Source organism: Macrotis lagotis, chromosome 1 (assembly GCF_037893015.1).
Source record: "Macrotis lagotis isolate mMagLag1 chromosome 1, bilby.v1.9.chrom.fasta, whole genome shotgun sequence".
Classification (NCBI taxonomy): domain Eukaryota; kingdom Metazoa; phylum Chordata; class Mammalia; order Peramelemorphia; family Peramelidae; genus Macrotis; species Macrotis lagotis.
The window spans coordinates 667,806,248-667,818,453 of record NC_133658.1 but is presented as its reverse complement, the minus strand read 5'-3'; the positions used below and the strand labels follow the sequence as shown (position 1 = coordinate 667,818,453).

General features: G+C 31.3%; 1 protein-coding gene across 13 annotated transcripts in view; it reads left to right on the top strand.

Annotated features, from left to right (window-relative positions):
* The window catches only part of GULP1 (GULP PTB domain containing engulfment adaptor 1), a 454,164-nt gene extending 445,726 nt beyond the window's left edge, over positions 1 to 8,438 (top strand). For 9 of the 13 annotated variants that reach the window (XM_074215522.1, XM_074215521.1, XM_074215524.1 and 6 more), the window contains one exon: positions 6,043 to 8,436. In XM_074215522.1, coding sequence (XP_074071623.1) covers positions 6,043 to 6,114 — 72 coding nt within the window. In that variant the 3' untranslated portion in view covers positions 6,115 to 8,436. Of the gene's footprint in view, positions 1 to 6,042 lie in introns of all 13 variants that reach the window. The other 4 variants (XM_074215525.1, XM_074215533.1, XM_074215529.1 and 1 more) reach the window with 3 other exon arrangements.
* The last annotated feature ends 3,768 nt before the right edge of the window (positions 8,439 to 12,206 follow it).

The following is a 12,206-nucleotide window of genomic DNA, read 5'->3' as shown; positions in this document are numbered from 1 at the left end:
ATTGAGTGTGATTTGAAGACCAATATTGTTAGGTTCCAAGAGGTTCCTTATGCCAGCAACCACAGGAAAATGAGATTTTTAGTCACAAGGCTATCAGAAATTATTTGTTAAGTTGAAGAAGTGTTACAGTCTAGGTCAGTTATCTAGATAAATAAATATAGCATTTGTTAGATGCTTATTTTATGCTAATAATGGACTTTTCATTTGTGCTGATAGGAGAAGATAACTTTTAAAGGAGATTTAGGGGAAAGGATTTACTTGGGGCAGTTTGGAGTAGGCTGGAAGAATTGCCCACACATACAAAAATCAGAGTTTGAATTACCTCCTTCAGAGTTATTCATTAAATGGACAGCAAACCAGACAATCCTGGCAGAGTAAAATGATGATTTGATCAACATATTTATTTTTGTCCCCAGTAGTTATATTTTCATTTGTTAACAACTAGTAAGAATCTGAATCAATATTTGTGACTATTGATAGGCAACAGGAAGTCCTTGCTGTTTTTAGCTATAATTATGCTATTGTTAGCTAAAAAACCCCAGCAAACTTGTCTTTATTATGCTGTTGAAATTTCTTATTATAATAACACTTAAGAATTCTAAAGAAATTGAATTTAGAATGAATACTTTGAAAACAATATGCTATAATAATATAAAAAAGGGGAAAGAAAAATAATAATATTAAAAATACAGGCAAAAGATGTTTGCTCACAAATCCTTTATGTGAATATTTCATGTGTGCTTTTCATAAAACAAGTCAATATTTCATAATACAGTCTATTAACATCTGTAAATAAGAATAACTCTTAACTTGTTAGATAATTTTTTCAGAATAACAGGGAAATTAACTTTTAAAAAGATGTGTTATCCACAAAATAAATCTCACTAATCTTAGAGTGATAGGATTAAATTATTTAGTGCAAAGATAAAGATTTTTTTTTTAAATTTCAGTTGTAAAACATTTGCTCTGATAAAGGTAGTTAAGTATTGAAAATTCTGTAATTTGTGAAAACTCCTTGAGAGCAATTGTTTTTGAGTGTATTCTTTGCTGGAAACACTGTGTGTGTAAATAAATTGAAAAAAAAAATTAGTTTGTGTGATACATTTTAAGCTAGATGTTTCAGTGATAGATTTTTTACCTCTATTAAAGTTTATTCCTATTCTCATTAAGTGTATTTTCTATCTTTGATTCACAAGTATTTGGATTGGTTTATGCCACAAAATCCAATGTCAAAGTCATTTGACTCTCAAGGATTGAAGCTATTGCTCTGAATATGTTCTGAAGCTATTATTCCAATTCCTATTCTCACTGAAGCATCAGATTCGCAAAACTCAACTATTAACTCTTCTGGAGCCCTGACTGGTTGGATGTATCTTCTAATCTCATGGCTTATGAGCCTTCTTTGGTGTACTTCCTACCTTGGATGACACAAGTATCAGTTTATAACAATTATTCAGCCTTAATAAACCTCTAGAAAGGAATATTTGCTAAGAAAGTATAGTAAAATCATTTGGTACAAAGCACTCCCCCCCAAAAGTCTATGATACATTTTACTGAAAGTATATACAGAGTTTAGGAAAATGACACACTCAAACTTAGGAAGTACAGGGAGAAAAGGGGTGACTCATAACTCCCATGTACTGTAAGTCCTTTTCTTCCCTTTGTGTGTGCTCAAGAATTTTCCTTTAGTTAAGAGAAAATTTATTTACTTGGCACTTGTGTAGTTTTTGAAGCCACCCTTCCTTATCATGGTTCCCAGTACAGAGCCAGATACTGTACCATGTGTCCTGAGAACCCTATTAGGATGAGGACATTAATGAGAAAATGTAAACTGAACAGTCCTCCAACATTTATGAAGTACTTTCCCAGCCAAGGGAGTACAGAAGAGAGTTAACAGATTTAGATGAAAGCTGAAACACTCCCAAGTGATTCTTTCTCAGGAATAGGTTTCTCTCCTTTCTGTTGCCAGGTCTTATAATCACTTGATCTCAGCTTCCTTGATAGTTTTATAAAGGTCCTGGTGGAAGTGATCAAGTCCCTTAGCCAGTTAAAACAAAATTCCTGTCAGACCTGCAAAGATAGTCTTCATACCCAGTGATTAATTAAGTTGAATTCTCCTATTATTGTGTTATAGTAAAGAAATCTCTTTGTATGCTGAGTGGGACATGGATTAGCCAATATGTATTAGGCAATATATCTCCACTGTGCTTTGCTGTCTTTAGTTGAGAGGGGAAAAAATCCAATTGGTATTAGAATAACCTTTAAAAAAAACTAGGACACAGTTTAATCCAAAAGTAAACATATGACCACATTTAAAATATTCTTCAAAGCATTTCTTTTCCAATTTATTTTCATTCTTATTTTCCTAATGACAGTACCAAGATTTTGATGACTACTATTTTTCCTCTTTGATTAATTCAAGATGATCTATCTTAAACTATGATGACTAGAAAAGGAACATGAGACATTCTGAGAATAAACAAGACTATAAAAGCATCTGTATAAATTTCTAATAACTAATTTGATATTTGAGATTTTCTCTTCAAAAATGTTTATAAATATAGTAAAATTAATGATGGATTTTAAATGTCTTCATATGTATGTATGTATATATCCAGGTCCAATAGATGGTAGAATATTACTTTTCATAAGGTAGTGAGTATTCTTTGAATCTTGATAATAAGGACATCCTTCCGGATTTGTATTCTGAATGGACAAGAAATTTTGAATTATCTTAATAATAGCCATATAACTATATAGTCTTTGTACTATGGGCATAATGAATAGTGAATGCCCTTCAGAACTTTCAGACTAAATAACTTATTACCTGCAGAGCTTTAAAGCTCTTGTATTATTCTTGCAGATATCTTTTCTGCTGAAATTATAATAAGAGCCACTCCAGTGGCCTAATCAAGCATGAAAGTAATTGGGGGGAAATCAGACAAGACTGGACAGCATTAAATACAGATTATAGAAGGCATGAAACTGGATAACGATAAATACTATGGTCAGAAAAGCAGACCAGGATTTTTTTATAGTATAGTTTTTCTTCAGGGAAAAAAAAAGCTGGAAAATGCTTTAAAAAATATAGTATGAATCCTAATGATATAGCATTTTAATTGTAACATTTTCATGTAAGTTTATTTCTTGGGATAGAGCATTTGACTTCAAACAATTGTCTTCACTGAAATATTTTAGAAATGGGCATTATGTTAGCAAAAATAGTGTTATTCATAAACATTTTTACAATATAATTTAATCCAAATAAATCATACTTTTTAGAAGTACAGTTTAAAGGATGCTGAATTTGGAATCAGAAATTTAGGTAGTTCTGCTACTTATTATCATAGGACCATGATCAAATAGTTTAATGTCTCTAAATTCAGTTTCCTCATATGTAAAATTAGAAGTTTGGAGCAGATCATCTTCTAGATCCCTTTCTAAGGCAGGATCCTATGGTGTTAAAATGTTTTAATAACTCAGCTGGATTCCATTCTTTGTAATAGTTTTAACCACATTCATTGAAATGTTTTATTGTATTCTCTTTTACTGTTCTAATTATTATGTAAATAAAATTCCTAAGATTTCAAGTTGAAAAGGAAAATCTCTTGAGGAGAAAAGGATTTGGGTATCCAACTTTCCCAAATATCTCTGAGATGTTATTGGGAAAAGATAGCCCTAGTATTATTCCTTATTTAAACATATTTAGTTTTTATAGAATAGATGTAAACTTGGATTGACCAAAACCAGTCTCTAAAAATAATTTTAATATTGTAAATAATGAAGTTACTTTTTATGGCTTTGTTGGATTGTTGCCATCCACTCTTTTCATGGAAAAGCTTTTTTAGTGCTGAATTACCCTAAGTAATTGTATTGTATTATATAAATTATAAAAAGCACATATCACAATCACTTCTATTTTATATTGATAATTCTATTTAGCAGTTCAAAATATTTCAAGAAATTTAAATTTTTAAATAAAGTAGAGGTGAGTTACAGGCAAACACTGGGCACCAAATGGATTAAAATAAACAGTATACAGCTAAAATCATTACTCTTTTCAGAGACCATAGTATAATGGTATGATCACACACACACACACAAAACCTCTAACCTGAGAATTGGGATTAGTAGGATCTAGCCTAGCATGTCACTGATTAGTTGAGTGGCCTGCCTAAAATCACTGAAACTCATTAGGCCCTTATTTCTCTATAAAGAATCAAGAATATTTAACTAGATGATCTCTAAATTCTCTTTCAACTCTAATATTTCTTGATCCTGTTAAATTATTAGGTTGGTACAAAAACTCAAAAGCAAAGAATCATACAATTTATCAAAAAACAACCTTTGGAACATTTGTTACAGGAATAATTCTTCTAATTCATTCCATGGACAACCTCCCTGATAGTATATGTAAGTTTTTTTTCACTGTGTGAACTTTAGATATTATGCTGCTATTGAAAGCAGAGTAGTCCACTGATTACTCTGATACTATGATTTTGCAAGGCAAATGGGGTTAAGTGGCTTGCCCAAGGCCACACAGCTAGGTAATTATTTAGTGTCTGAGGCTGGATTTGAACTCAGGTACTCCTGACTCCAAGGCCAGTGCTCTATCCACTGTGCCACCTAGCTGCCCCGTACTTTGATACTATGTAGAAACTATTCCTAAATCTGTACCCACCACTCTGACAAATTTCCTTTTTTTTAGCATATTGAGTAAAGGCCTTTTTATGCTGAGATGGGAAAGAAGTATTAAATCTAGAAAAGGTTAAAACAAAATTGTTCCGGAAACAAGGAGAATTATAAGGAACACTTTTTCTTTTGGTGATACTTTTGAACTTCTACATGTGCCAGAGGGAAAGTTGTATGGGGCCCAGAACAGATCTGAAGCAAGACAAAGATATATTTTACATAAGTGATAGCAACTGGAGTAAGAAAGGGAATCTTATTCTGGCAGAGTCAGTCTGTGGCAATATTAACCATAAACCTGAAGAAGATGGTTGTCATCTGGTTTAGGAAAGCCTAACTGAGAAACCTAGAGAAGGTTCCTTGGAAAACCAGGCTGAAAACTACTACATCATCTCTTAGGAAAGGCACATCATTTTCTACCATGGACAGTGATGCTAAAAACTTAGTTTAAAAGAAGAAGAAGAAGAAGAAGAAGAAGAAGAAGAAGAAGAAGAAGAAGAAGAAGAAGAAGAAATACTAGTCCTATCCAGTCCCTACTAGCATTATTCTGCAGCTATCATGGACTTGCAAGATTTTCTACATACAAGGGCATTCAGTTCGATTAAATAAACATTCCTGAAGTTACTGTAATGGGCAAAGCATTATGTTAGGGCTTAAGGATATAAAACAAATATTAAAAGAAAAATAATACCTGCTCTCAAGAACCTTATTTTAGAATTGTCTGTACTTTAAAAAGTTAGCGGTAGTTTTATAGTTCAGAAGCAGTAGGCAGTAAAAATTAAATTTTTGGATAGGGGAGTACCATGATGGAAAGCATGATGGTATAGCCTTTAAATAAAACAAACAAACAAACAAACAAAAACTTTTTTGAAGTATACAGTCTCCCAAAAGTCTTTGTTTAAGTTTTAAGCTATTAAAGCTTAAAACAGAACAATTTAGGCTATTGGAATTTGAAACTGAACTAAAATAGTTTTAAGCTATTAAAGCTAAACCTGAACAATTTAGGTTATTTGAATTTGAAACTGAACTAAGACTTTTGGGATACCCTGTATAGAGTACAAAAAGTCATATACTTAAAAGATTTTATTTTTGCTTTGAACTAACATGTATGTTAACTGCAAAGTTGTTTTGAACACACAAATATCAATGAGAATATGTATACTTTTTCAAATAAAAGAATAACCAAACTCCCAAGGACCATAGAATAAATAAAAATAACAGAATTCAACATGTGTGTCAAATATAGTAATACTGTGCCTGTATATTTTTGTGTGTTTGATATTTTAATTTCTGTTATATATCAAATTTTTCCAAGAGCATTTCCTACTTTAATGATCACATTCTGTTTTACAGGAGGGGTTCAAAATGGGACTAACTCTTGAAGGCACAGTATTTTGTCTCGATCCATTAGATAGCAGGTGCTGATGCCAAGAACAAGAGATCCTGACTCTTGTATGACATTTCTTTTTATCATTATTATTATTGTTATAATGTGTAATACAAGTATTATTCATGTGCCAAAAATTTTTGTTTTTAGACATGTTAACTTCTGTGAGATATACTTCAGTAAGATTTCAAAATAGATTCAGTATTGACCTGTGAAATTGTAAAACGCCACATCTGCATGTGAGCTATTCATTGTTATACCCTTAAGTTCCTTTTTGCTTCTGTTGGAGATAAATTTATATTACTAAAGAAGAAACAGTCTCCTAATGCTTCTCCTATTTCTGGATTATTAGTTAGTATCTTCGGAAGCTACATTACCCTTTTTTGCAGTCCCCTCAGATATTATTGAATTCTACTTAACTGAATAATTTTTCTTGGTAATTTGGGAAAAAGAGAGAAAGTGTCAAACAGAAAACTCAGAAATTTAGGCACTTGAAAATTACTCTGTGTCAATATGATACAAATGTTAGCTAAATTCAGTGGGAAATAGCAAAATTTGGTAGTATAAGAGCCCAAAAGAAGTGGTTTGAATTTTCAATTAGTTTTAATGGCATATAGAGTTATAACCAGTTGTTTTGCATATTAAATCTATGAAATTTTCATAAATCACAAGCCTTTGCATATCATTGTGTCTATTAATTGCTTTTCATATTGCTAGAGAATTTTACACTTTGAAAATAATGACCTCAGGTCACTAACTTTCAGACTGGAGAAATGATTAGTGAATATAAATTAAAAGGATAATAAAATTGAATGTACTTAGACAATGTAGTAGCAAACATAGATTCCAGGTAACTTCAATTATTAAATAACATTCAGTTGTTTGCTATATTTTCATCTTAAAAGTAAGATTTGAATCAGTATCTAAGAAAATATAGAAAATTACTTTTAAATACCATCATATTTAAAATGAGAGCAATTATACAACAAAGCATATATACCTTTCTAGTTTGATAATATAGAGAAAATATATTTGAACATAGATTGTACATATATTTACAACACATTGTACCTGTATTTACTTTACAAAGCATTTTTCTCCACCAAAATAGTCTGGCTCTTACTGGAATATTTTACCTTGCATTGGCAAGACATTGGCACTACTTTTGGTGCCTAGCAGAGTGCCTTGTACATCAGAGGCATTTTTATATGTATTTGTTGAATTGAACTGAATCTCAGATGCTTAATTTGAAATGTCACAATTAGTATTGGTATTTTAGCATCTGTGACAATCATTCTGTATGATTAAGAAGTCATTGTTAACTATAGGATGTGACCAAATTTCACTTTAACTTAATTTTCCTAAAATACAAGTCATTATGTATAATCATATAAATTATGTTTCTGCTAAGGTCAGAGTATTACTGACTTGGCCACTTATGTTCCATTAATCATTAACATGAGCAATAAATATTTTAATTTTATTCATGATTCAGTTATGACCTTGTTCATCAAAAATATTCATATTATGCAGCCTCATATGTGCTTAAAATGTATAATTATTATAAGAAAGGAATATCCTAAAAATAAATCTTACATTAGGTTTTTCCCTATCATCACTTTACTCAAGAAAATAACATTAATATTTGATGATTTAGAAATAGATGGGGATGGGTGAGGGAGGGAGAGTAGATGTCTCCCCCCCCCAAAAAAAAAGGCTTTCTTTTTGGATTAATGGACATTTGCTTTTTGTTCTGTATCCTAAATTAAATTTAATCTGGGAAAACATCAACTATGTTCATTCAACATCACATTTCTTTTCAGTTTTTTAATGTTTAAAAGTGTATATTAGTCTTCCTCTTTTCTATTTTATGTTCACATATATCACTAATTCCAGAGTAGTGTATGTTTCATAAAAAGAAGTCTTTATAATTTTGTTTGTCACATAGTATTTTGGAATTTGTATAATGAGGATGTTTAGTAGCCATATCTCAATGGCTTTTTTAACAGATAGAATTTGTATTTTTATTGTACTTAAAAAGCTTTATGTAATAGACATAAATTTAGTGGCCATTTGCTATCAATGGTAACACAATACAGTACTATGATGATATTTGCACACTTAAAGAAATTTTTCTTTACTGATTTTTTTAATGGTATCAGGTAAGAAATGGCATGATTAATAATTCACAACTGGTCATTCAGTTCAAAAATGTTTAATTTAGCAGTGCATTTTTAATGAAAGATTTGGTTGAAAACTGTATATCTTTGTAATCTCAATGGTATGTTTGATTTTGCTGCAAATAAATGTTTTTAAGTAAATTCTGTTGTAAAATTCATTCATTTAATGGTCTACTGGGAATAGGGAGTTATAAAAACTGGTTACTACATTTTCCTTGATGATTTTCTTTGTAAAATATAACCAAAAAAAAAGAGCGAATAGTATTTACTTAATAATTTGTTCATTTTTCACAAAGTTCTTTAATTTTTACAGATTTCAGACCTTCTGCTAAAATATCTTTTGATTGTGAAAATGGCCAAAGAAAACCCCAAAACACAAAACAAACCAGAAAAAAAGGAGGCATAACTTTTGGAGCCCCATATGTACTAGTATGTCTTTGTGTCCTTGTGTATGTTTTCTTTTTTTTTCTTTTTTTAAAAAGATTTTTATTTAATTTGAGTTTTACAATTTTTCCCCAATCTTGCTTCCCTACCCCCACCCCCCACAGAAGGCAGTTTGCCAGTCTTTACATTGTTTCCATGGTATACATCGATCCAAATTGTGATGAGAGAGAAATCATATCCTTAATGAAGAAAAATAAAGTATAAGAGATAGCAAGATTGCATAAGAAGATATCAGGGTTTTTTCCCTTAATTAAAGGTAATAGTCCTTGGTCTTTGTTCAAACTCCGCAATTCTTTCTCTGGATACAGATGGTATTCTCCATCATAGATAGCCCCAAATTGTCCCTGATTGTTGCACTGATGCAAAGACAATTTACAGATGAGGAAATCAAAGTGATCCATAGTAATATGAAAAATTGCTCTAAATCATTACTTATTAGAGAAATGCAAATTAAAGCATCTCTAAGATACCACTTCATACTTCTCAGACTCGCCAATATGGCGATCAATGTTGGAAGGGTTGTGGGAAATCTGGGACACTAATTCATTGTTGGTGGAACTGTGAACTCATCCAACCTTTCTGGACAGCAATTTGGAATTATGCCCAAAGGGCAACAGAAATGTGCATACCCTTTGATCCAGCAATACCACTATTGGGGCTATACCCTGAAGAGATAATGAAAAAGGTAAACACATTACTTGTACAAAAATATTCATAGCAGCCTTGTTTGTGATGGCAAAGAATTGGAACTCAAGTAAATGTCCTTCAATTGGGAATGGCTGAATAAATTGTGGTATACGTATATCTTGGAACACTATTATTCTATTAGAAACCAGGAGGGATGGGAATTGAGGGAAACCTGGAAGGATTTGCATGAACTGGTGCTGAGTGAGATGAGCAGGACCAGAAGAACATTGTACACCCTAATAGCAACATGATGGACTTGCTCATAACAACAGGGCAACAATCAGGGACAATTTGAGGCTATCTGCAATGAAGTATATATCTTCTTGAAGCAAGATTACACTAAGATCTGAAGCCCAGATCATACTCTTTGAACTTTCTTTTTACTTGAGTCTACTAATTAGAAAAATAGTGAAATGCTTATTTATGAGCAATTCTGGACTGTATGCATGTGCATACACTCTCACTCTCTCTCTCTCTCTCTCTCTCTCTCTCTCTTCATATATATATATATAATATACACACATATTTATTTATGTAAATTTCATATGGAAGGAATATATGTATATTCCTTCCATATGATGGAAATGTCTTTATTAAAGTGCCACATCTAATAGGGCCCTTAATTGAAGTGGTGTCAGTGCTAACTTTCCTTGCTTAAAATAGTTTGATACTTATTAGATTTATGATTCCAAAAAATTGATTAATAAGAATATAAATTCTAATGGAGTAACAATATTTGACAGGAGTTGACCATAGGAAAAGATGTAACCAAAAGTTTGAAATTAAATCTTTAAGAACTGCAGTCTGTATTTAAGAACTGCAAAGGATTCAGTTTCTTCAAAAGATAAAAGATGTCTGTAGTGTAAGAGGGAAAGTCAGCTTTCCTTGAAGAAATTATTAAAAGAAATTTGTGAATTGATTGAGCCATGTGGCCAAGTACAACAAAACATGGAGGTCGTTATATTTTCCCTCAAAAATCTTTCCTATTGATCACAGATATTTGTTTCTGTTTGATTTGTCATAGTCTATTAAATAATAGTCATTATATACATATTTTCAAGTTGACTAAATTATTTTGTTTAAATAAATACGTTTTAAAAGATCTAATTGGTAGGATTTATAACTTAATCATTTAAATCTCTTAGTACCTAGCAAGGTGCCTTGCATGCTGTAAGTCACTAAAAAGTTATTTGAAATGAATTAGGAGAGTCTAGTCAAGGTAATAAGGTACAGAATATACAGAAGCAAGGTACAAATAAGGTACAGAAATAATAAAAAGTAGCATGTGATACATACTAGAAAAAATGATGCATACTGTTATAGGAGAGATACCTGATTTCTCAATGTATTTCCAAGTTTTAAAACTTGAACTAGGAAAAAAAACATAACTAAGTATTTATCTAATTTTCAGTATGTTATTTCCTGAAACAGATAAGATGTTTGGTCTATTGCATATCATTTCAATTCTTTCTCTCATGTTTCTTCCATGATACTTTTTCCCAGAGATGCTGGAATTCCATTTTCAGGTAAAAATCCTGAAGACATATTTGTATTTCATTTGCTAAACCATGGATTATGGTACTGTTTTCTGATACTATTTAATAGAACTGTGAAAAAATAACTGGCTAGAAAAAATTTCATATTTTTGTGTTTCCATAGATGGTTCCAAATTCAATATTTGTTCAAGGTCTTTGAGCCTCTACCTTTGTTAAATTGCTTGAACAGTCACTACCCCAAATTTAGCATTCCATCTCCAGGGTCCACCTAATCTACATTTTTGTTTGATTGATATCATCAATGTAGAGTGGCATTATATAATGAGAAATAAACAGCATACTTTTTAAATACAGCTTAGAGAGTGGACATTAATAATCAAGTGATTTGAACTTTTCCTCCCATATGTCAAACCACAAATACTCCCAGTCTTTAACTACATCCCCTCCTTTCTTGGAATAGATCATATTCTAGGACTCTGCTGTTTTCTTTCTCTTCAGACATAAATTTTTATTTTTTAATTTTTCAAAAATTTTAATCTTTTGTTTTTATATCACCTTCTTTACCAAATACATCTCTCTTTCTCTCTCTCTCTCTCTTTCTCTCTCTCTCTCTCTCTATATATATATATAGATAGATAGATAGATAGATAGATAGATACATATATATATATATTTCCCCAGAAAATATCTCCTGTAACACAGAATAAAAAAAAAGAAAAAAGAGAAAGATAACTAACCAAATAAAAAATAATAACCAACACACTTACTAAATCTGACAATGCATTCAATATTTCTACATCAGAAACCTTCCCCCATATCTTTAAAAAGAGCAAGAAAATCCACTGTTGCCTCTTCTTGCAGCTCACAACATTGTTTCATTTCTTCTTTCTTTCACCATTTTTGTAGTTAAAGCACAAGTTAGGGAAGTCTGTAGGTCACTGCATAGAAACATCTCAATTTTAATAAAATCACATACAAACTTAATGATCCTTTCCCCCAATTCAAGATAATTTGCCTTTAGAATTTTTAATCATAGTATAATGACTCATCCACCCTCATTACAACCCACATGCTTAATCTAGAAACTGCCTCTTGGAAAAATTAACTATTTTACAAAAAAAAAATTTTGCAATTTTCCTCATCAATTTTCCTAGTCCTTAAATGAATTTCCGTGAATTATCTTATAAGGTTTATAAAGATTTGTACATATTGATTCCTTGGAGCAAGGCTTATGGGAATCCATCAGGCTAATGAAAATATGGCAAAACCTAGGGTAGCTACTAATAGGATGATGAAGGGTTCAATAAGGGGAGGGAAAGAAGT